The following is a 25687-nucleotide window of genomic DNA, read 5'->3' on the forward strand; positions in this document are numbered from 1 at the left end:
GTTCCAAGTTTTCTCTTTTAAAGGCTTTTCGAATTAAAGGCATTTCGAATATTATAGGTTTTTGGTTTTGTTTTTTAAAGATTTTATTTATTTATTCATGAAAGGCACAGAGGCAGAGACCCTGGCAGAGGGAAAGCAGGTCCCCCGCAGGGCGTCTGATGTGGGACTCTATCCCCAGACTTCAGGGTCACACCCTGAGCCTAAGGCAGAATCTCAACGCTGAGCCATCCAGGCGTCCCGAATATTATAGGTTCTTAAAAGGATCTAACCAAACCAAATATTTTCTTCTGTAAGAGGAACCAAAGTGAACTCATATACACATACTAACGTAGAAATGCTTTTCTCCCTAAATCTTTAATGGCTTGGAAGACATTTTTTTCCTTAATGGGAGTCCTTAACCTCTATAGTAACAAAAAATAGCTCCAAAATGAAAGAGCTTAAGTAAATTATCAAAAAAAAAAAAAATCTAGAGTTTATTGTTACCCTTCAGTTCTGTCAGCATATTCCTGGAAGAAATCAGTGTTAGTTAAAATATTAAAGAAAAGTAAAATACTTTCCAAATATTATTTCATATTGTCATTGGATGTTATTTTCAATGACTGTCTTAGGATTTTAGATCTGTTTTTTATGATTTGTAATTTTATTAACTCTTTGGCTAATAGTCTGAGAAGATAGATAAATATTTAAATAGAAAAATATGTAAAAATAGACCCTTGTGAATCTGGCTTTGGAGCCAGCTAGAAGGAAGAGAAGCAAATAACCTATAAAAAGTTCTCAATCTGGGACGCCTGGGTGGCTCAGCAGTTGAGCATCTGCCTTTGGCTCAGGATGTGATCCCTGGGTCTGCAGATTGAGTCCCACATTGGGCTCCCTGCGAGGAGCCTGCTTCTCCCTTTGCCTTTGTCTCTGCCTCTCTTTCTGTGACTCTCATGAATAAATAAATAAAATCTTTAAAAAATAAAAAGTTACCAATCTTACTATGATACAACAGTGGTTTAATACCAAATAAAAAGCTATAATAAATAAAAAGAAGCTATAAAGAACTAACATCAGTAAGACAAGTTTGAAAAAGAAATATAAATGCCAATAAACTTGAAAAGATATACAGCCTTATTGGAATTAGGAAATAACAATGAGATATATTTTTGGGGTCTGACATTCTGGCACAAATCTTTTTGAGTGTATCTGTGTTATTGTACTATCAGTCACACAATTAGTAACATGTACTACTTTTGATAGCATTAGAATTGGCAAAAGCTCTTTGTGTAAGACCTTAGGTCTAGAGATGTAATGTTTTTTGTACTCCGCCCCATAAAAATATAAGCACAAAGATGTTTGTTGCTATGTTATATTTATTTAAAAAATTGTAAAGTTCCATGGGTGACTGGCTGGCTCAGTCAGTAGAGCATGCAGCTCTTGATTTCAGGGTCATGTGTTTGAGCACCACGATGGGGGTAGAGTTTGCTTAAAAAAACATTGGCAAGTCCCTATGTAATCTCTACTAAAGGAATGCTAAAATTGTGTGTTCATGTTTTTGGAGTATTGTGTAGACTTTAAAAAGAATGAAGTAGGGGCGCCTGGGTGGCTCAGTTGGTTAAAGGTCTGCCTTTGTTTCAGGTCCTGATCTCAGGGTCCTGGGATTGAGCCCCAGGTCAGGCTCCCGGCTCAGCTGGGAGTTTCTCTCTCCTGCCCCTGCTGCTCCCTGTTCATGTGCTCCTTTCTCTCTCTCTCTCTCTCAAGTAAATAAATAAATAAATAAAAATCTTTAAAAAATAAATGAAATCCCAATAAATAAAATTAAAAAATAATAAAAAACAATTGAAGTAGAGCTTTTTATGTATTGACACGTGCGAAGGCTTTTTATGCTACAAAACGGCAAGTTGGCAGAATGTGTATCTTTAAGATCCACCAAAATGATTAATGTGTATACATATTTATAAGAGTATAAATATATATGAAAAGACCTTGGGTATTCACACCAGACTATCAGCAGTGGTACCTCTGGGGAGGAGGTTGGGGAGGAGAGTTGGGGAGGGAGGAATGGAAAAGTTGACATTTTCCATTTTACTTTGTATACTTCTGGGGATACCACTGATACCGCGTGGTCTGATAAAAATAAGTAACACTGATAACTTTACGGTTTTATGATTTGCTACAAAGAGTGTTTAGCATCATTAAGAACCACTTTTAATGGGACGCCTGGGTGGCTCAGCAGTTGAGCGTCTGCCTTCAGCCCAGGGCGTGATCCTGGAGTCCTGAGATCAAGTCCCACATCGGGCTCCCTGCATGGAGCCGGCTTCTCGCTCTGCCTGTGTCTCTACCTCTCTCTCTGTGTGTCTCTCATAAATAAATAAAATCTTAAAAAAACAAACCACTTTTAAGAAGTTTACTCCCTAAGGAATCAATCCTATATACAAGCATGTAATTCCATGGCATAATTCTAGAAAATAGAGGTATGAGACCACACTATCTACTTTTTCGCCTTTTCCAGAGTTATAAGTAGACAATTAAATTTGGCTCCCTGCTCGAACTTCAATTAAAAATAAATAAATAAATTTGGCTCCCCTGAGGTGAGATCAGGTAAATTAAACCCACACAGCATGAACTGGAGTGTTAAAGGTTCTAACAGCAGATAATAAACTGTTTAACAGCCCTGGAAAGTTCCCTAAGCATCTAGAAACAGGATGACTCAACTGACTTATTACTGCTGAACTCTACTAGGAAATGTCTGCTAGTTGCAGTGGAAGGAGGAAATTACTTGGATCTGAGGGAATTGCATTTGCCCTCCCAACATTCAGAGTGTTTCCTTTCACTTCTTTTCTATGATAGGAGTTGAGTTGTTTGAGAGCTTTATTTTTTTTTTTTTTTTTTTTTTTTTTTTTTTTTTTTTTTTTTTTTTTTTTTTTTCCCCGACTCCCCTGTTTGAGAGCTTTAGATGTATGCACTTGTTTTGTCCTTTATGCGGCATAAAAAGCAACCTATAAATTGTTGGTTAACTTATGCCTGCAGTCAGATTGCTGTTGCAAATATTAATTGTAATAGGAAAGTACTGATGTAAAAGTTATATGCTTATTAAAAATTTGAAAATATGAAAAAGTAGAATTGTATAGGAACTCTGTAGAAGCTGTCACCCAACTTCAATAATTGTCAACAAATGGCCTGTTTTATTTCATCTATGTTTATCTAAGCCCACATTTAATTCCTTCCTCCTCTGGATTATTTTGGATTTGAATTTTTTCAATGTATTCATATTTTCATGACTTAGGCATTGCAATAAAGCTGGTTGTCTTCATGAGTCAAGTCTATGACTTTGGAATTTAGCATAGATAGATCTCTTGCATTAGGGACATGTTATTTAAGAGAAGGACATCAGAGCCATTGTTTTAATACCCTTAAGTATTTGTAAAATACCCTCCTGTACCCTAAAATAAATTCTAGGTATTTGTAAAACAACCCAAATAAATTCTGATATACCAGAATTCTGATTCAGTAACCCAATTCTGTCTTGCCCACGATACAGCAGCTTCTTAATGTCTCTGGACACAAGAGATTTAAAATTTTTTTTTTTAATTTTTATTTATTTATGATAGTCACAGAGAGAGAGAGAGAGAGGCAGAGACACAGGCAGAGGGAGAAGCAGGCTCCATGCACCGGGAGCCTGACGTGGGATTCGATCCCGGGTCTCCAGGATCGCGCCCTGGGCCAAAGGCAGGCGCTAAACCACTGCGCCACCCAGGGATCCCTGGACACAAGAGATTTAAATGTGAGATGGGATTAGTTAAGTTTTTTGCTCTAGTGCTTAGCTGCTGGTGTGCATTGACAATTGTTCTGAGATCCTAGCCAAGAGAGAACTCTTTCCATTGTGTTTTCAGAAAAATAAGGAATCTTATTTTTTTAAAAATATTTTATTTATTTATTCATGAGAGGCAGAGAGAGACAGACATAGGTAGAGGGAGAAGCAGGCTCCCTGCAAGGAGCCAGATGTGGGAGTTGATGATCTAGCATCCCAGGATCACATCGTGGGCCAAAGGCAGATGCTCAACCCCTGAGCCACCCAGGCATCCCCGAAACAAGTAATCTTAAAGTGGAAACTACTAAGTGAAAACTGAGGAGTACTTAAAACAGCTCATTTATGTTAAGAAATCTCCACAGATGCATAGCACTATTGAGGAATGTCCTATTTATAAATACATTTTTCTCATTTTACTGGAGGCTAATTAATACTACCATATACTTTAAATTCTTGTTGATTTGCATGCTTCTGGCATATGTAGATGCAGAGAAAATAAACGTCAGAGATTCAGCAAATATTTATTCATTGCTGTGGCTTAAGCAGTGAAGGAGGTATTTGGAGACAGTGATGACTAATACAGGTTCCTGCCCTCAAGAAGCTGGGCTTTTTGGAGGTGGGAGGTACTGGTGGTATTGGTGGAATCCAGTTTTGTTTATCAAATGGATTAAGAGCTGTTTTACAATTTTTATAGGTGATAGAAACAGGTCTCCCTTTAGTTATAAAAGGCAAATTGTTAGCACTTCTGTGTTCAGAGGTTACAGAACTGGGTAGCTATTAGGCCTTTTAGTATTTAAATTTCATTAAAAAAATCTTATACCTTTTCATTTCAACTGACATTTTTTTTTGCCTGGGGAGGCACAGATAGGAAAGAAAGGAGGGAGGGAAGAAGAGAGGGAGGACCAGTATTTGTAAGTGGACATTTGTGTGTGGATTTGAAAAGACAGGTGAGAAATAGGCTTTCAAGAGTGAATTTTATCTGCCTATAAAGATCTTATTTATTCATAAGAGACAGAGAGGCAGAGACATAGGCAGAAGGAGAAGCAGGCTCCCCACAGGGAGTCCAGTATGGGACTCGATCCCCAGACCTAGATCACACCTGAGGCAGACGCTCAACCGCTGAGCCATCCAAGTGTCCCTTATCTGCCCATAAAGGTGGGATATATTTACTTTCAGAGTGTTCTGTGTTGGATATGTACAGTAAGTTCTCTGACATGAAAGCTAATCATTTTTAAGATTTTATTTATTCATGAGACACACACAGAGAGAAACAGGCTCCCTGCAGGGAGACTGAAGTGGGACTCCATCCTGCAACTCTGGGATCACTTCCTGAGCTGAAGGCAGATGTTCACTGAGCCACCCAGGTGTCCCTAATGATTTTTTTTTTTTTTTAAATGGGGCTCGCACAAAACAGTAGAGTTCATATTTGGAATTTCCTGCCTTCTGGAGAGTTAGGCTCTCCAGCTTAGATGGCCTGCAACTTCTGTTTCCCCTTCCAGTTCCCACCTCCCCTTAACTCAGGCATACAGATCTCAGAAGGTACTAACTAGGTGGGAAGTAGGTTTGCCCCGACTGTTCTGCAACTTGCTTTCACCTCCGTCTATCTTGGATATTTCCCCAAATCATTACAAAGAAATCTGCCTTGTTCTTTTTTTTTTTTTTTTAAGATTTTATTTGTTTATTTGAGAGAGAGAAAAAGAGCATGAGCAGGGGGAGAGGAAGAGTGAGGACAAACTGACTTCCCGTTGAGCTCTGGAGCCAGCTGCGAGTTTCCATCCTAGGACCCTGAGACCATGACCTGAGCAGAAGTCAGATGCTTAACTGATGAAGCCTCCCAGGTGCCCCATGCCTCATTTTCAACAGCTGTGGAGGACTTCATGAACTCATACTATTATTTATTTAATCAGAACTATAGTGATGAAGGATACACATTTTTTTGCTCTCATAAACACTGAACATCCTTATATAATAGCATTGTATGCTTATTTGGATATGGATATGCAAGTTGACTAGATAAATTAATTTTTACCAATCTTCGGATAGATGAAAGGGATAATTTGCACCTCTTTTATTTTTTTGTTTATTGGCTCTGTATTTTCCTATGAACATGATCTTTGCTTTTTTTTTTTTGTAAGATTGCCATTTCTATATTGACTTTTCAGAGTTCACTATAAATTAAGAAAATTAACCAGATATATGTTGCAAGTGTTTTTCCAAGTTCTTTGTCTTTTTATTTCACAGTATATTTTTGGTGTGTAAAAACTTTCATAATTTTTGGCTGTCAAACTTATTGATCCTGTATAGTGTCTTGGATTTATGTTGTTATGCAAGTATTCCAGTTGTCTTCTTGTTAAATATTTGTGACTTTAAAAAATTAAACTTCTGTGTTTTGAAAGTCTTAATATATTAATGCACACACATTCATTGTAAGAAGTATTTAAAAATTAACAAAGTGAAAGTCTGTTTGAAGATTATATTCTTTTCCCTATAGCTAACCACTTACTAAGTTGGATGTATATTTTTCCAATCTTTTATATATGCATCATACTTCAATTAAAAAAAAAAACAGTAAAAAAAAAGTTATCTTACCATTTATTAAATAGTTGATGGTTGAAAGTGGCACCTTTGTCATATTCTAAATTCCCCTTAAAAATCATGGGTCAGTTGTGGATATTCTAATCCATTGCTCTAGTTGCTTTAGTTGCTGTTTCTATGTGTGGCCTTATTTTAAGAAGTTAAATCAGTAACACGTCTAGAATTTATTTTGGTTTAAGGAATGAGGGTGGAGAACCAGCTGTGCCCTTCATCATTTATGGAATAATTTGTCGATCTCCGCCCCCTGTGATTTAATATGCTGTCATCAAACCTAGATAATTCTAGAAAGGACATCATTATCTCTGACCTATTGAAAGAGCATTTTGTTTAGGCTTCCTATATTGACTAGCTTCCCTTATATCAGTTTTCCATAATACAGCCAAGGTGATCTTTTCAGAACATGCCCTTTATGGGCTTCACATTACTATTTGGATGAAGACCTAATCTTGAACATAGCCTAGAAGACACCCAGTGTAATCTATACCCTTGACCTCCCTGGTCTCCTTTCAGACTACTCTTGTTCTCTGGATTCCAGCACATTCGTGCCAGGGGCTTTACCCTATTTTTCCTTTTGTGTCTGGAATGCCCTCTAGACCCCAATCTTCATACCTCTACTTCTGTCTTGCCCTGTTGTGTTCCAGTACATCCTTTCACTTTCAACTCAAAATTAACTTCTTGATAAAATCTTCTCTGACTTCCTAGCTAAGTTTATTTTTATTTTATTTTATTTTTTTTTCCTAGCTAAGTTTAGAACCTGTATGTGCTCTCTCTCTCTTTTCTTTTTTGTATATTTATTTAATCTCTACTTCCAACATGGGGCTCGAACTCAAGACCCTGAGATCAAGTCACACGTTCTTCCAACTGAGTCAGCCAGGTGCCCCTCCTTTTTTTTTTCTTTAATGACAGCTTTTTTTGAGATGCAACTCACATGCCATATGATGCATCATTTAAAGTGTAAAATGCAGTGGTTTTTAGTATAGTCATGGAGTTGTGTGACCATCACCATAATCAATTTTAGGTCATTTTTTTAATCCCGAAAGAAAACAGGTACCAGTTAGTAGTCAGTCCCCATTTCTCCCCAAACCCTCTAGTCCTGGACAACCAGAATTTAAAAAAAAAAAATTTGGCAAAATATAAAATATGTATAACAAATTTTGCTATTTTAACCATTCTTTCAAGGTTATAATTCAGTTGCACTAATTACCTTCATGATATTGTACAATTACTACTACTGTGCATTTCTAAAACTTTATCACCCCAAACAGAAATTCTGTATTCTTTAAGCAATGACTCTCTATTCACTTCTGCCTCAGCCCCTGGAAACCACTGTTCTGCTTTCTGTCTGTATGAATTTTCTTATTCTAGATATTTCATGTAAGTGGAATCATACAGTATCTGTCCTTTTGTGTCTGGCTTATTTCACTTAGCATAATGTTTTCATGGCATAATCCATGTGTCAGAACTACATTCCTTTTTATGGCTGAATAGTATTCCATTGCATGCATATACCACATTTTGTTTATCCATTTATCAGATGGTGGCCAAGTGGGTTATTTCTTTTGGCTATCATGAATAATGCTGTTGTAATAGTATATAAATATCTGTTTGAGTCCATTTTCAAATCTTTGGGGTATATATCTAGAATTGGAATTGCTGGGTCATTGAAAAATCTTTTTTTTTTTTTTTTTTTTTTTAAGATTTTATCTGTTCATTTTAGAGATAGAGTGCAAATGTGACCTGGGGCTGGTGGGGGAGGAGCAGAAGGAAAGGGACAAGCAAGATTTCTGCTGAGTGCAGAGCATAACTTGGGCTTGAGATCAAGCCTGAGATCATGACCTGAGCCGAGATGGAGAGTCAGACACTCAGTCGACTGAGGTTTCAGCCCTGGGTTATTGATAATTCTTTGTTTAACTTTTTGAGGAACTACCAAACTGTTTTCTAGAGAGACTACACCGTTTTATGTTTCTACCGGCAATATAGAAGTGTTCTAATTTCTTCACATCACTTATTTTAATTTTTTTTATTACAGTCATCCTGGTAGGTATGAAGTGGCATCTCATGGTTTTGATTTTTATTTCCCTAATGATTAATGACATTGAGCATTTTTTCATATGCTTATTGGTCATTTGTGTATCTTTTTTTGTTTTTGTTTTTTTTTGTTTTTTGTTTTTGTTTTTTTTTTTTTTCATTTGTGTATCTTTAGAGAAATGTCTGTTCAAGTCCTTTGCCCATTTTAAAATGGATTATTTTTTTCTTGTGTTACGTTCTTCATATATTCTGGATATTCAGCTTATCAGATATATGCAAATATTTTCTCTTATTTTGTGGCTTATGTATTCAGTTTTTTGGTCCATTTCTCTTTTATAGCATTTACAAATTTGTATTTATAATTTAAAAAATACTTAGGTTAATATTTGTCTTAACCATTAGAATGTGAACACTGTTAGGGAAGGACTGTATCCGTTTTTGCCCATTTTTATATTTCTAATGCCTAATTAGTTTTTGAATGAATGAAGTTCCTTTAAGCTAATTTATGAATTGTTTCATTGATCTCTTTTTTCCATCTTAAGTATCAGTTGTATTCCATCTTAGCTTCTCACTTGTTACTCTTATTTTTCAAAATCTTCCCAGTTATTTTCTGGCTATTGTTAAGTTACTTCATGCACCACTCAACATTGGTATCATTTTTAGATAACTTTGTCTTTTTTATTTCAGAGGGCTTTCTTGGTAGGATGAAGACTGCAGAGTTCTTTTCTTCTTTTTAAAAAAAAATTTTTTTTTTAAGATTTTATTTATTTGTTCATGAGAGTACAGAGAGAGAGAGAGGGGCAGAGACACAGGCAGAGGGAGAAGCAGGCTCCATGCAGGGAGCCCGATGTGGGACTCGATCCGGGGACTCCAGGATCGCGCCCTGGGCCGAAGGCAGGCGCTAAACCGCTGAGCCACCCAGGGATCCCCAGTTCTTTTCATTAGTTTAGGCTGTTACAACAAAATACCAGAGACATTGATTTGTCATAGTTCTGGACTCTGGTAGGTCCATGATCAAGGTGCTGGCAGTGTCTGATGAGGGCCCTTTTCCGAATTTGTAGATGGATGCCTTCTTGCTGTATCTTCACATGGTACAGAAAGAGATCATCTCTCATGTCTCTTCTTTAAGGACATTTATTCCATTTATAAAATCCACTCTCGGGCAGCCCCAGTGGCGCAGCGGTTTGGCGCCGCCTGCAGCCCAGGGCGTGATCCTGGAGACCCGGGATCGAGTCCCACGTTGGGCTCCCTGCATGGAGCCTGCTTCTCCCTCTGCCTGTCTCTGCCTCTCTCTCTCTGTGTCTCTATGAATAAATAAATAAAATCTTTAAAAAAAAAAATAAAATAAAATAAAAAATAAAATAAAATCCACTCTCATGACCTAATTACTTCCCAAAGGCCCTACCTTCAAATACCATCAAATTGGGGGTTAAGGCTTCAACATATTGTTAAATAACAAAAATTCAACTGAGTAGATTTATTTATTTTTAGATTTTTATTTTTTTAAAGATTTTATTCATTTGAGAGAGTAAGAGCACAAGTTGAGAAGAGAGGGAGAAGGAAAAGCAGACTCCTCACTGAGCAGGGAGCCCAATGTGGGGCTCTATCCCAGGACTCTGCGATCAAGACCTGAGCCAAAGGCAGGCGCTTAACTGCTGAGCCACCCAGTCCCCCAAGATTTTTTTTAAGTGATCTCTATACACCGTGTAAGCTCGAACTTATAACTCTGAGATCAAAAGCTGCATGCTTCACTGACTGAGCCAGCCAGGCACCCCTCAACTGAGTAAATTCAAAAATAAAATTAGTTTTATCCAACAGTTCATGAATTAGACAGCATCCTGTGTAGCAAATAGAAAGGAGCTCTGCTGAAGTATAGAAAAAGAAAGATTTTTAAAGACAGAAAGGGAAATGATTAGCAAAAGAATGCATTGTTTCAGGCAAGAGCACATTCCTAAAGGGAATAGTAGGGTTTATCAGGAAGATTATCTCACTAGTGCTGACTAGGTAATTCCATGTTGACTGGTTAAAGGTTGTATTCCTGGGAAGTCAAAACTTCAGTTAGGTTGTATAGTAAGTCTTGGTTTGTTGGTGTGTGGTTTAGCACAAGTGACTCCATTTTGGTTTGCTGTCTCCTTTTTAACAATTCACCTCTTTTGATGAGACTTGCAGCTTAACTGAGAGGTGTGATCAAAACTTAAAGCATTAGTGCCACTTTTAGCTCTGAGGATCTCGTCTTCTGTTTTTTGTTTGGGATATTCACAGGTTGTGACATTTTTTTTCTTTTTGTTTAATCTCTGTGATAGGCCACAACTTGAGGTTCACAGTATTTTTTAAAAGATTTTATTTTTGGGGTGCTTGGGTGGCTCAGTCAGTTAAGCATCTCCCTTCACATCAGGTTATTATCCTAGGTCATTATCCTAGGAACCTCAACAGGGAGCCTGCTTCAGATTTTATTTTCAGGTACTCTCTACATCCAACATGGGGCTTGAACTCACAACCTCAAGATCAAGAGTCACACGCATTACCAGCTGAGCCTCCAGGCACATGGGATTCACAATTTTTAAGTCAGTCATTCTCTTTGTTCCTTTTTTTTTTTTTCTTTTTTTTATTTAAGCAATCTCTACACCCAACACAGGGTTCGAAATCATGATCCTGAGACAAGAGTTGCAAGCGTCTTCTGAGTGAGCCAGCCAGGCACTCCTCTTTGTTCTTTTTCTGATGTTCTCATCTTAGATCATTTGCATGGTGGTTAGCAGCTAGGAACATTCAGGTAAAGCTTTTGAAAAAATACAAGGCGCCAGGGAGATTATTATGATTATTAGATTCAGGATGATTTCCCAATGTTTAGAATACGCTTTAAAGCTGTGGTTCCCAAGACTGAAACCATCAAAATCAAATAACTCAGAGAAAGACCCTGCTGAAGGAGGGCAAGGTTTAAAGCCAAGTGGCTTGCCTAGTGATCTTATGTAACTGAGTTTCAATTTTCCCAGAAATGTTAATCAAGGTGCAGCAGGTAGTGGTGGTCACAGCATGCACACACTTCCTTGCTTAGCTAAAAGATAAATAAGGGCCATTCTATTATTTAAAAAAAAAAAAAAGCTGTGGGGGGTAAAAAAAAGCAACTGTGGCCAGTCAGCCTTAAGACCTTCTGTTGGGTAACACCTTTGGCTCAGCAGTTGAGCATTTGCCTTCAGCTCAGGGTGTGATCCTAGAGTCCGGGGATTTCCCTGCAGGGAGCCTGCTTCTCCTGCCCATATCTCTGCCTTTTTCTCTCTGTGTCTCTCATGGATAAATAAATAAAATCTAAAATAAATAAAAAAGAACTTCTGATGGACAGCTATTGTGGATTTTGCAATACTTTTAAGAGTAAAGGAGAGGTTTCTAATTGTAGCCTCATTTAGACTTACTCCTGACTGTGGAAGTAGGGCCCCACCAAAGAAACTGAATCTTGAATCATGAAAGCCTCCTGGTGGGTTTTTTTCTAACTTGGCTCTGTAAATTCAGGGGAATTGATCAATGAAGTATAGCAGTTAGGGGCACACTGAGATAACCAAAGAGGCACTGCCTGGCTGTGTACCAGCGCTCTAGTCATTTGCAGGCCCCCAGGATAATGATGACCACCATAGACAAAGACAAACCTTGTCCAGGCACAAACCATTCCCATTAAGGTAGTACTGTTACTAGATTAATTCACAGGGATGACTGTGTTTGTTCATTCAAGGCACAGGTCAGTTAGGTTTTCTTTTTAGCTTGAAATAAAAAAGATTTTTTTTTTTTAAGGTTTTTATTATCTATTCATGAGAGGCAGAGACAGGCAGCGGGAGAAGCAGGCTCCCTACTGGGAGCCCCATGTGGGACTTAATCCCAGGACCCCGAGATCACAACTGGAGCCTAAGGCAGACATTCAACAATGAGCCACCCAGGCACCCCTAAAAAAGCTGTTTTAAATTCCAGAGGTTACCCCACTTGGCAGTGGCCTGGGAAATATGGATGATGGTATTATGTTTCCAACCCAGTACCACAGTAAAGAAGAGAAAGGGAAGAAGGGTTTCATGTTAAGTATGAGTGTTAATCCAGTGTTTGGGAGGAAGCACCTCGATGTCAGCTAATCTTCCTAATCAGCTTGATTTGGAGGTCTCCAGTGTTTGCATAGGCCCAGATGTCAGGTGCAGTTTTTGTCAGCTGTGAGATGTGTATCCAGGGTTCAAGTTTCTATCTGGATAGTGAGGAGGACCTAGTATAGTCCCTTCCAAGGAGATTTGAAGGTAGTCTTTGTTCTTAGTGATTCCAAATCAGGAGAGTGGGAGAAAACTAGTAACAGTAGCATGGTATGTTTTAGCCAGATATTTGAGGGAACCTAGAATTTAGGATCCAGTACCAATCTACATGCCTTTTTTTTTTTTTTTTTTTTTTTTTACCAAAAACACACTTCCTGGTTTCCTTGCATAGGGAGATGTTTCCCTTATTTCCTAGAGCTTAATTACATATGTTAAAGTCTTTCAGCTCTAGAAACCTTAATTTCTCGTGAAAGTAAACAGTGGTGAACTGTCATTGCATTAGCATCTGTGGCTTGGCAGACTTTAAATACTTTATGTAATTTCTAGAAACGTACTTTTCCCAAGTATCTTTAGTTCTTCTGTAAAAGGAAGCCAAAAATCGATAAGCCTGTGTTCAATAATTAGTGTTTTAATATTTTATCTTATTTGGAAACGATCTGGATATTAAATGAATTTAACTTAAATCATTATCTAAATTAACAAAACTTCACGGTTTCAGGTTATCAAAAAGGTTTGGAGGAAACTAAAGTTTACCCTACAACTTTTTATTCTACATAACGTCTTTTTGTTTTTAACAATCATGTTTAGATTATACACACAAGCCATTAGACAGAGTCATCCATCACCCCCAAGCTTTTTTTTTTTTTTTTGGCTGTCAGATTTTGTGAGAGATCAAATGAATTTATTTGATTAGTAAACCCAGGTAGAATAAAAGTTTTATATTTAATATGATAACCTAAAAGATATGTCTGTTTTAATTAAACCAACATACTTAAGCTAGCTTTTATACTGAAAAATTATCCTAGATCATGTTTGGATTCATTTCTGTTTTATTTCTGAGATTTACAAATACTTAACAAGCACTTATTTTTAAGACCGTTAAACCATTCTTTTTTGATTTTTTTTAAATTTTTTTATTTATGATGTGGGGGGGGCAAAGACATAGGCAGAAGGAGAAGCAGGCTCCATGCACCGGGAGCCCGATGGTGGGATTCGATCCCGGGTCTCGAGGATCGGGCCCTGGGCCAAAGGCAGGCGCTAAACTGCTGCGCCACCCAGGAATCCCAACAGAATTCTTTTTAAAGTGAGCTCTATGCCAAATATGGGGCTTGAGCTCACAACCAGAGATCAAGAGATGCATGCTTTACCAACTGAGCCACCCACGTGCCCCATAGAGAAGATTTTTAAGATTTGTATTTGTTGAGGCACCTGGCTGGCTCAGTAGGAGGAGCATAGGGTTGTGAGTTCCAACCCCATATTGGGTGTAGAGATTACTAAAGAAATTTTTTAAAAAGGATTTATATTTGTAGAGACAGGAAATCTTAAGGAGGCTCTCTGCTTAGAGTTTGGGCTAGAGAGCTTTGTTTGCAATTTGAATTTTAAAAAGTGTCCCCCCACCCCCTTTTATTTTCAGTCTTAGGAATTGGTATGGTCTAGGGATCCCTGGGTGGCACAGCGGTTTGGCGCCTGCCTTTGGCCCAGGGCGCGATCCTGGAGACCCTGGATCGAATCCCACTTCGGGCTCCCGGTGCATGGAGCCTGCTTCTCCCTCTGCCTGTGTCTCTGCCTCTCTCTCTCTCTCTCTCTGTGACTATCATAAATAAAATAAAAAAAAAAAAAAAAAAAGGAATTGGGATGGTCTAGATAAGAGTTACTATTTAATATCAAAGGCACAGAGGAAGAATGCAAATTCCTCCCAGGACTTTGGTTTCCTATGGTCAATATTTATAAGCCTTTTGAAATAATAGGGGAAATTTTGGAATTGGTAATAAAAGGAATTAGGTAAACTTTGAATTGCCTCTGGAGTTGCATTTCAAATTTTGCCAAGATTTGTAAGATGTAGACAGTTGCTCTAAATTCCTCAAAGAATTCGGTTGCAATTTGAATGAAATCATAGGTTGATCCACCCATCTAATTACATTCTTCTTTTTTCTCCCCCCCCTAGTAAATACTTTTACAAAGGCTTCAGGTGATTTTTTTCTTTCCTTCTGGAGACTTACTTTCATTTTAGCTTATGGGAGGAGTCCTAAAAAAAATACTCTTACCAGGCTCTGAATATCAGCTCTCAGTCTGACCAATCTCCAGTCACAGAACTACTTAAAGATTCTTTTAGGTATCTTGTCAGTTTTCACCTGGGACAAACTGCAAGCATTTCTGCCATATCCGATAACCCCCCCGCCCCTTGGGCGTCAGAGGGATCCCCAGGGAAAATGCAAAAGAACTTATTTTTGTGTCTTTACTGGGTCTTACAGACAGATCTGGGAGAGCTGACTCTCTGGTAAGAATTTTTTTCCTTAGCCCACTTTACCAGTTTTCCTGGGATCCCATCTGTAGCTCTGTTTCTTACAGGAATTTGGCAAGATTTTTTTATTTTTAATGTTAGTTTTCCCTTGGCTATTTAAGAGAATAGTGTAGCAGTTTACCAGAAAATCTTAGAGTCCCATTTGGGAGGAGCCCTCCTTTGGGTCAGATATGGGAGTGGTGTCTATAAGGTCATTAACTTGGTTTACAGTCCATAAAGGAGGCTCAGACAGTAGTACTAGAATGAGTCCTCAAATAAAGGAAGATAGAAGGAAGCAGTAAGAATTAGGGGATCCCTGGGTGGCTCAGTGGTTTAGTGCCTGCTTTTGGCCCAGGGCATGATCCTGGAGACAGGGATCAAGTTCCACGTTGGACTCCCTGCATGAGCTCCCTGCATGGAGCCTGTTTCTCCCTCTGCCTGTGTCTTTGCGCACCCCCCGCCCCCTGCCCCCCCCCCCCCCCGTGTGTGTCTATCATAAATAAATAAATAAAATATTTTTAAAAAGATTAAAGCTTTTTGCTTTTAGGTACCATTTCTGTCTTAGTTTTTCACTAGCCTTTTACAACAAATCTTTTAATGAGGCTATTTTGGAATTTTGAAGCCTTTTGGTGTCTCTTGCATACCAGTAAAAATAGGCATCCCATTCTGTTTGATTTGGAAGGCTTGCTTTTAAATGTGTTTATTAAATGATCTTATCTAATTGGAACATTTCTTGAAATGGCCATTATAATTCTAGGTTGTAATTTCTTGGAGGGCAATTGGGTAGGATCTTAGCCACAATTAGAATTTAACCTGCCTTTTCTGTGCAGCCATATCTAGCCATAAATGGGGTGTAACTCACATTTTTGTCTGGCCACATTTTGGAGCTGCCAATTTGATGGTTACCAAATCAGGATGTCAGGACCCAAAAAAGCTTAGTAAGATTTTGCCGGTTTTGTCGATGTATCTTCTGGACCATAGTTCTTAGGCATAAAATAAGCAGGAGTACCAGAAGGAAGCATGCTTTACTCTCTAGAGTTTAAGGATCCCATTACCCAACTTTGGTTTTCTTAGAAAGCTGAGCCTAGTACCTAAAAGGGATGTGCCTCTGGATTGGGAATTGCACAGTGTACCTCATTGCACAGAAATTTTCTTGAGGTTGCCAGGTGACCTAGTGTCAACCTAACTAGTTCTGTGACCCACTTAATACAGGAGTCTTTGGGTTGGGTGATGAGCACTCTAACAGCTTTTTTTTTTTTTAAATAAGATTTTATGTATTTATTCATGAGAGACACACAGAGAAAGAGAGGCGGAGGGAGAAGCACGCTCCCTGTGGGCAGCCTGATGTGGGACTTGATCCCAGGACCCTGGGATTGTGATCTGAGCCAAAGACAGGTGTTCAACCACTGAACCTCTCTAATAGCTCTTAAATGCTTCCATTGCCTACCAATTTTTGTGGCTTCCCCCACCCCCCCGAGATTCCTGTTAGCCATAACCCTTTATGCACACAAAATAAGACAAACAAACACATGCACCCTAACATACCAGCAGCAACCAAAAGATGTTATTGTGGACTGGCCAAGAGATGGCCTTGCATACCATCACCAGTTCTCAGCATGGATTAAACCAGCAGACTCCAGTAAGTGGAGACTGTGGATTGGAATTGAGGAAAGGACTAAACCACCAAATCCCAGTAATTGGGTACTGTGACTGGAACTGAGGAAAGGAATTCCAAACAACTGGGGAATTGTGGACCAAATCAAGAGGTAGAGATTCAGCTTCAGGCTGAAGCTGACCCACTAAGCCCTGGATTAAAAAGCCAGTTAGTTTAGGAGTTCAAGAGAAAGAGAGTAGAGCTCAGAACTGACAGGAAGTTCCCAATGGCCCTCAGAAATGACTGGAAAGAAAGTGAACTAACTTCAGCAGTTCATGGGCTCCCACACCTGTGTTTCTTGTTGTCCCCAAAGCTGTCAGAAGTCTCCTTTGATCCTGTTGCTTTCACCAAATTTGTTAAATAAGAAAAATTAAACAGTAAATGTAAAGATCATATTGGCTTTATTCAACAATTCATGACTTGGGCAGCATCCCATCTAGTAAATAGAAAGGAGCTCTACCAAGCTGTAGAAAAGGAAATTTTTTTAAAAGATTTTATTTATTTATTTATTAATGAGAGAGAGAGAGAGAGGTAGACACACAGGCAGAGGGAGAAGCAGGCTCCATGCAGGGAGCCCGACGTGGGACTCCATCCTGGGTCTCCAGGATCAGGCCCTGGGCTGAAGGCGGTGCTAAACCGCTGAGCCACCCTGGCTGCCCAGAAGGAACGATTTTTAAAGCCATAAATGGAGGGGCTCCTGGGTGGCTTAGACGGTTCAGCATCTGCCTTAGGCTCAGGTCATATTCCCAGAGTCCTGGGATCGAGCCCCACATTGGTCTCTCTGCTCAGTAGAGAGCCTGCTTCTCTCCGTCTGCTCACTGCACCACCCGCTTGTGAGTGTGCTTTCTCTGTCTCATTCTTTGTCAAATATGTAAATAAAATCTTAAAAAAAAAAAAAGGCAGAGGGAGAGTGTAAAAAGGAACTTATTAGCAAAGAATACATTGTTTTATGCAACATCACCTTCCTAAGGGGAATGGAAGGAGTCTCTGGATGGATTATCTCACTAGTGCTGACTAGGTAATTCCATGTTGACTGGCTAAAGGTTACAGTTCTTGGGGTTGAAACTGCAGTTAGGGGGCGCCTGGGTAGCTCAGTTGGTTAAGATCTACCTTCAGCTCAGGTCAAGATCTCAGGGTCCTGGGATTGAGCTCAGCTCCCTGCTCAGTGGGGAGCCTGCTTCTCCCTCTGCCCCCTGCTTGTGCTCTCTCTTGCTTCCTTTCTCAAATAAATAAAATCTTAAAAAACTCTGCAGCTAGATTGGGTATTAAGTATTGGCTTGCTGACGTGGGTTTTAGCATGAGCGACTATTTTTTTTGGCCCGCTGTCTCCTTTTTAACAATATGAATTTTAAGGAGGACACAAGCTTAGTCTTATGTACATTATATAATCAATTCATAAATATAGGTCATTAATAAATATGAAGTATCCTTAATTTAAGAGAATTACTATAAATCTGTATGATAATACGAATTTTTCGTAGCTCAAGAGAATTAGTAATGATGAATAGTAGTAGTCTTAAAATATTTTTTTCTTCCTCCTAGATTTCAACAGTCAAGTTAAATCAAGCTGGGCAATCATGGCAGAAGGTGGATTTGATCCTTGTGAATGTGTTTGCTCTCATGAACATGCAATGAGAAGGCTGATCAATCTGGTGAGATAAATGGGATAGTCCTATTCAGAATTAAACTGTACCCCTTTCTGTCCTATTTCTGTGGGAATGTTGGTTATTGGAGGATTTTCATCTGATTGTCACTAAAATTATTTCATAATTGAAATTCCACAATGGTTGAAGTCATAATGGTCAAAGTTTGCTGGCAATTCTTTTATTAGAGATAAAAACAGATTGCTGTCTTTATTTATGGTATATTTATGTTGGTGATATCACCATCATAGGTAAGTAACACGTGTATAGCCTTTTCTGTTTTGTATTATTGAATATAGTATGGAGCTTATTTACCTGATAAATGGCTATGAAGACACAGTTCCTGTTGTGACATGGTTTAGATCCTACTGCAACAAATGATATGACAATAAAAATCTTTATATAAAGCATTTCCAAATCCAAATCAATTATTTGACAGAGGCAGTTTTCTGAACAACAGGTTTTAGATAGTCTCATTGAATTGATGTGAGATTTGAATTTATAAGGTTTTTAAGACTCTCCCAAGTCTCTACAATCTTAAATACAGGACATTTTATATATTATACTTTATACTTTTTATGTGGAAAAGAAGAAATTTGATTATTAAAAAAGTATATTATTGGGATCCCTGGGTGGCGAAGCGGTTTAGCGCCTGCCTTTGGCCCAGTGCGCAATCCTGGAGACCCGGGATCGAATCCCACGTTGGGCTCCTGGTGCATGGAGCCTGCTTCTCCCTCTGCCTGTGTCTCTGCTTCTCTCTCTCTCTGTGACTATCATAAATAAATAATTTTTTTTAAAAAGTATATTATTATGTTAGACATAACATTTTTTTTGTTCTAGAATATTATACACAGGTGTATTATCATAGACCAGTTAATAAAGGCAGGAATAAATATTTGCTCAAATATATGAATTGGTGTTTAATAAGTAGGTTTTTTGCTGAGTCAGTGTCTGTATATAGTGATCAGAAGTGTGTTTTCTGTGAATGATTTTCCTCTTAGAGTCAGCATATGTTAGGACTTAATGATCCTAAAGAATGTCTTAGAGGGAAATCAATAAAATAAGAACTTATAAATTAAATTAGACTTGTGGCTATAGAAATAAAATGGCAATTTCATATCTGTGATAACTTGATATAAAAATAGATGAGTCTGAAGAGAGAATATTTAAAGTATTTTCTCCTATTTGTGACATTAAATATAAAATTTTATGTCCAAATTTAAACATAAGGCAAATTTTTTTTTCAAATTACTGTGATACTAGGAACAAAAAATAGACTTGTAATTTAACTGGTAAATTTTCCCAGGAGATCAGTTTTTGATAAGAATTACTACCTCTTTTTTTCTTAGTATAGTATTTTTATTTTTAACATACTACCATGCTTTTTTCTCTTAGCTCTGCCACTTGTTTTTTAGAGATGGCTAAAACTAAGCTCTACTTTTTAGGATTTCCTGTACATTTCTGTTCTCTTTAGTAGAATGTCAGGAAACCATATTTAGCTTTTGTTTTGTTTTGTTTTAAATAGGTACATTCATGCCTGATGGAACATTGTTTATAGCAATTCTAGTGTAAAATCTAATTTATATGAAAATTTTACAAACCTTTAAAACTGTACACTTTTTAGTCTTCGCTGGATATTTTCACATGATGTAAATCACTGATGGGTGATCCTGGATAGGTGATCCACTGATGTATAACATGCTGATAGTAGTATGGAAGATGCCAGGAGAGAGGAGGAACTCATTTGATTCAATAAGGAAAGTAGCTGATTAGGCTTGATTTGAATTGTGCTTTATAATTTTTTCCCTTTTCTTTAAACTCCAAATCAAGCAGCATTTTGGAGCCGTATCTACTTAGTAGATATTAAGTGCTTTCTAAAAACGTTTCTGAAAGAGAGTATCTTTTGAAATAAGATCTCTAACTTCAGAAATTAAAAAATAAGGTCTAACTTCTCTAAATTCAGTATTGTGTAATAGTCTTTATTATAGCATTATTTCTAGTGTGAATAGTTATAAACAAACCTAATTGCCTACCAGTAGGGCACTGTTTATATCATGGTATGTTCATATGCTGGAATCTTATACAGATGTTTAAAAGAATTATGTCTTTAAAGAATATATAATAACCTAAGGGAAATTCATATACAGAATGAATAAAAGCAAGATATAGAAATGGCATTTAGTTTGGTCTTGCTTTTCTGTACCCACACATACCATATATATGTGTGTCTAGGAAGAAAAGACTTGAAGAAAATATGTCAAAATGTTATAAAAAGGTGAGACTTTTTTTTTTTTTTACAGTTTTCTGTATTTTCTGTAATATCTTATAATCAGAAAAAGGTTACTTAACAAAAACTATATATTTTTTTGGTTTAAATATGGTCAGCACTCTTTTATAATACACTAGGCTTTTCTACTTCTCATGCATTCATTATCTTGTACTCTTATACTTTTTTATTTATTTATTTATTTATTTATTATTTATTATTTTATTTTATTTTTTTATAAGACTTTTTTTAATATCTTATTTATTCATGAGAGACACAGAGAGAGAGGCAGAGACACACGCAGAGGTAGAAGCAGGCTCCATGCAGGGAGCCCGATGTGGGACTCGATCCCGGGTCCCCAGGATCACATTCTGGGCCGAAGACAGGCACTAAACCACTGAGCCACCCAGGCATCCCTTATACTTTTTTTTAGTACCTTTATCTTATTACTCTGTGGAAGTCTAACTCCTTAGCCTATATTTTACAAGCAGTTTATCTGAAGGTATAATTTTTCTGTATTAGTTATAGCCACTAGGATTTAGATGTCTGCATGTTCAGGAAACTCATGGATGCAATAATAATGTATCACAGTATGACGATAGAGCAGAGATTTTTTTCTCATCTTTCTAAACATGGACATTTAATTCATCCTTGCAATAGAGTAGCATCTCATTAATTCTAAGTACTAATTTGGAATTTTTGTTTTGTTTTTACTTCATATAAACTGGATTTTCTTATAGGTTAGAATATTACCAATTCCTGAGGACTTAAAGTGCTAATAGTAAGTAAAAACCTGAGGAAACTTGAGGATTTTATGATTATTTATGGTTAACTCATTAGTTGTATGCTGGGCTACAGTTTAGTTTTGCCTACTCTGTGGAAATAGATGGGTTTTGCTGTGGCTTATATTCACCTTAGGAGCAGTTAAGATTTTACCATTATTTCCTTTGTATTTTAATAAAATTCTTTTTATTCACAATTTAAAACTAACTTCTGTTCCTAATGTAGTAACAGTATCAGTTAAGGTTCTTTATTATAGGTTATAGATGTTCTGGCAGCATTAAGCAGAAAAAGACATATTAAAAGGATATTATGTGGCTCACACTGAACCTGGCATGGAAAATGAATAGTATCAAAGGGAGGGTAAGTGCCAAAACAGAAAGAGCCAAAGTCATACCATAGAATGAAAGCAGCCAAGGTGCTGCTTGTTCCTGAATTCCAGAGTTTTATATGTCCAAGTGTTGATGCACTATCTCCATTTAGATAAGTAGTAAATATCTTATATCTGATATGTGTATTACCAAATTTTTTTCTTGCCCCCAAGCTTAAACTTTGTGTCTTCTCTATTCACTCCATTATTCTGATTGCTTAGGCAATACCTTTTTTTTTTTAAGCAAGGATTTTATTTACTTATTCATTAGAGAGAGAGACAGAGAGAGAGAGAGAGAGGCAGAGACACAGGCAGAAGGAGAAGCAGGCTTCACACAGGGAGCCCGATGTGGGACTCAATCCCAGGTCTTCAGGATCACACCCCGGGCCGAAGGTGGCGCTAAACCGCTGGGCTACTGGGGCTGCCCCTAGGCAATACCTTTTATATCAGTTTTTAATCCCTCAACCTCATAGCTAATGCAGAAACATCCTTTTGGCTCAACCTTAAAAATATATTCAGAATCCAGACATTTCTCATACTTCTGGTGCAACATCCTGATCTGGTCTACCATCAGCTCTTGCCTGGATTATTGAAATTAGCCTCCTTATGACGCTCCTTGCTTCTACCCTTCTTGTCATTCCCCACTTTCTTGAAGTTTAGTTCTCACTATAGCAGCTGAAGTGATCTATTTTTGATAAATCAGATAATACTCCTCCTTCCCTCAATATCCTACAGTAGCTCTGCATAACACTTAGAGTGAAAAAACAAACTTTATGTAGCTCTACATGATCTGTCCCCCTGCCCACCACACTTTTCCCCTTTGCTCACTTTGTTCTAACAATTCTGGCCTTCTTACTGTTATTGGAAAATACAGGTCACATACAAAGGATCAAGAGTATAAAGACTACAGACTTTTCAGCAACAGAACTAGAAGGCATTGGAACAAAGACGTTAAGTTTTGAAGGGAAATTATTACAAATACAGCATTTTTTAAAAAGATTTTATTTATTTTTTCATGAGAGACACAGAGAGAGACAGGCAAAGACAGAGGCAGAGGGAGAAGCAGGCTCCTTGTAGAGAGCCTGATGTGGGACTGGATCCCGGGACCGCGGGATCACGCCCTGAGCCGAAGGCAAATGCTCAACCACTGAGCCACCCAGGCGTCCCACAAATACAGCATTTTGTATTCAACCAAAGTATCGGTCAAATAGGAGGGAGTCTTAAAGAGAAGAAGTGGTACCTCATGTACCATTTCTTAGTTACGAAGATGAACTATTTTTCACCAAATTGAAGGCATAAACCCAGAAAGAAGAATAAGATTTGAGTGTCGAAAGCAGGAGATCTGGCACACACAAGAAGCAAAAGTAACTTCCAGGATAATGATGAACAGAGATCCCAAGGTGATAGCTGTGCACCAGGAACACAAGGCAGCTGGTTTCATTGAGAGGGTGTCACATGGCTCTAGCAGAGATTTTTCAGAAAGATGAATTGATAGAGTATCTGGTGAGTCTAGGTATCTGGTGATCTAGAAAACTGAAAGCAAATTGTCAAAAGTCATAGAAAACCAAGTAAATGGGGGAAAGAAAGAATAAGGAGGTACAGAAAAGAAAAAAAGTAATTATAATTCACTACATGGTTTAAGAGCATTTACATAGTGATAATATTTAAATTGACTATTGAGCTAAACTAATTTACCATGTAACTATTAGGAGATGGCAAGAGTGTACATGTGTGGTGAGTTCAGAAAAGAGAGAACTAAGAACTAGATTTTCGTATTTTATACTGGTGAATCCATGGATATTGCTTAAAACTGAAAAATTAGGGGTCCCTGGGTGGCTCACTTGGTTGAACCATATGCCTTTGGCTCAAGTCAGGATCCTAGGGTCCTGGGATTGAGACCCATGTCAGGCTCTCTGTTCCAGGGGGAGCCTGCTTATCTCTCTCCCTTTGCCTGCTGCTCCCCCTGTTTGTGTGCTCTCTCTCTCTCTTTCTCTCTGTAGAGTAAATAAATAAAATCTTTTAAAAATGGAAAAATCAAAAAGTAGCAATAATGCATATTTATATATAAAGAATGGAGGTAAATACTAAAATGATCAGCTAAAAGTTGAAAGTTGTTGCCTCTTTGAGAGGGGAAATAGGAAGAGATGAGGAACTGTTTCTTTTTTTTTTTTTTTTTAAAGATTTTATTTATTTATTCATGAGAGACACATGGAGAGAGAGGCAGACACACAGGCAGAGGGAGAAGTAGGCTCCATGCGGGGAGCCCGACGTGGGACTCGATCCCAGGACTCCAGGATCACGCCCTGGACCAAAGGCAGGCATTAAACTGTTGAGCCACCCAGGGATCCCCGAGGAACTGCTTCTTTTGGGAACAAACTTGTAGCACTGTTTAACTCTATAAATTGTATATGCGAATAGCTAATAAAAATTAAAACAAAAAGCAAAAATCTTTCAGTTTAGAAAGTAAAAACAAGAGGTATAAATCTGTTGAGTCGCTGGGTGTGTTGCCTTTCTTTTCCCCTCATGGACTATAAAGTGACTGGCTAAGGGCTTTGCTATTGGCTAAAACTAGATTACTGCTTTCTAAGAAAAGTAGAAGATATTCCTAAGGAGAGCTCCTACTTGGATGTTAAGGACAATAAAGAAGCCAGATCTCTAATGGTTGTAGAAGAGGAAGGAAAAGGAAGAATGCCTGGTTCAGTAACACGGTGTACTGTGTATATAAAGCCTTAGAATGAAGTCTTCCCTACTTTGAGCATTAAAAGGTTCATTCTCTAGCCATCCTGCATGCTTTTTTGATAAGGGAAGCTGTCTGCGTATCCTAACTGTTCACTGACCTAGCCTTTCTTTGTAACGCTGAAGAGAAAAACAAGAAAGCAGTTGAAGAAAATAAGAGGAGCACCACAATGTGGTTGGACATTGCTACATTAAAGACAAGATGAAATAATTAGGTTTGTCTAATAGGAAATCATTGTGAAGGTTACGGTTATCATTGTAGACTTACACAAGTAAGTTGTACTAGTCTTAAATTTCACCAGCAACATTTTCTTTTTTTTTTAAGATTTTATTTATTTATTCATGATAGTCACAGAGAGAGAGAGAGAGAGAGAGAGAGGCAGAGACACAGGCAGAGGGCTCCATGCAGGGAGCCCGATGTGGGATTCGATCCCGGGTCTCCAGGATCGCGCCCTGGGCCAAAGGCAGGTGCCAAACCGCTGCGCCACCCAGGGATCCCACAACATGATTTTCTGAAATGCTAAATAACTCTTCATAAAATTGTACACAAAACTGAGTATAATCTTCCCTTGATTTAAATGCTGGAGTCTAGTTAAATTCCTTGATAATTTAGTGTGAAGTAAAATCATACAAAAAATAACTATTGCTGTTATTTTTTGATGGACTTAGATTATAAAGGCTCCGATTTTTCCCTCATGTGAATATGTGGCAGGACATTTCTTTTTTTTTTTTTTTTCTTTTTAAAAAAATATTTTATTTATTTATTCACAAGAGACAGGCAGAGACACAGGCAGAGGGAGAAGCAGGCTCCATGCAGGGAGCCTGATGTGGGACTTGATCCCGGGACTCCAGGATCATGCCCTAGTCCGAAGGCAGGCGCTAAACGACTGAACCACCCAGGGATCCCCCTATCTAGTTCAATTCTTACAAAGTTGAATTAAGTCAATTTTGTACTTACCATCTATTTTTTTTCTTTTCTAAATTTTTTATTAGTTTCAGAGGTAGAATTCAATGATTCATCAGTTGCATATAACACTCAGGGCTTATTGAATCAAGTGCCCTCCTTAATGTGGCAGGACATTTCTAAGTCATGTGGGATGTAAGCCAATCACAACAACCAAAGATCTGCCTCTCAGATCCAGGGTATCCTGGTACTCCCATATTGGAGAACATTTGAGTCAGGTGAAAAGTAGAGTTTAAAAAAAAAGGACTGGCAGCCCCAGTGGCCTAGCGGTTTAGCACTGTCTGCAGCCCAGGGTATGATCCT

General features: G+C 38.1%; 1 protein-coding gene across 9 annotated transcripts in view; it reads left to right on the forward strand.

The window, feature by feature from the left end:
* SMIM14 (small integral membrane protein 14) overlaps window positions 1–25687 on the forward strand; it is a 93850-nt gene that overhangs the window by 19379 nt on the left and 48784 nt on the right. For all 9 annotated transcript variants that reach the window (XR_013368794.1, XM_077879121.1, XM_077879091.1 and 6 more), the window contains one exon: window positions 18168–18277. Coding sequence is in view for 8 of the 9 variants with exons in the window: in XM_077879121.1 (XP_077735247.1) it covers window positions 18168–18277 (110 nt within the window). In the remaining variant the exon portion in view is untranslated. Of the gene's footprint in view, window positions 1–18167; window positions 18278–25687 lie in introns of those variants that run through there.

This window comes from Canis aureus, chromosome 2, assembly GCF_053574225.1.
Source record: "Canis aureus isolate CA01 chromosome 2, VMU_Caureus_v.1.0, whole genome shotgun sequence".
NCBI classification, from domain to species: Eukaryota; Metazoa; Chordata; class Mammalia; order Carnivora; family Canidae; genus Canis; species Canis aureus.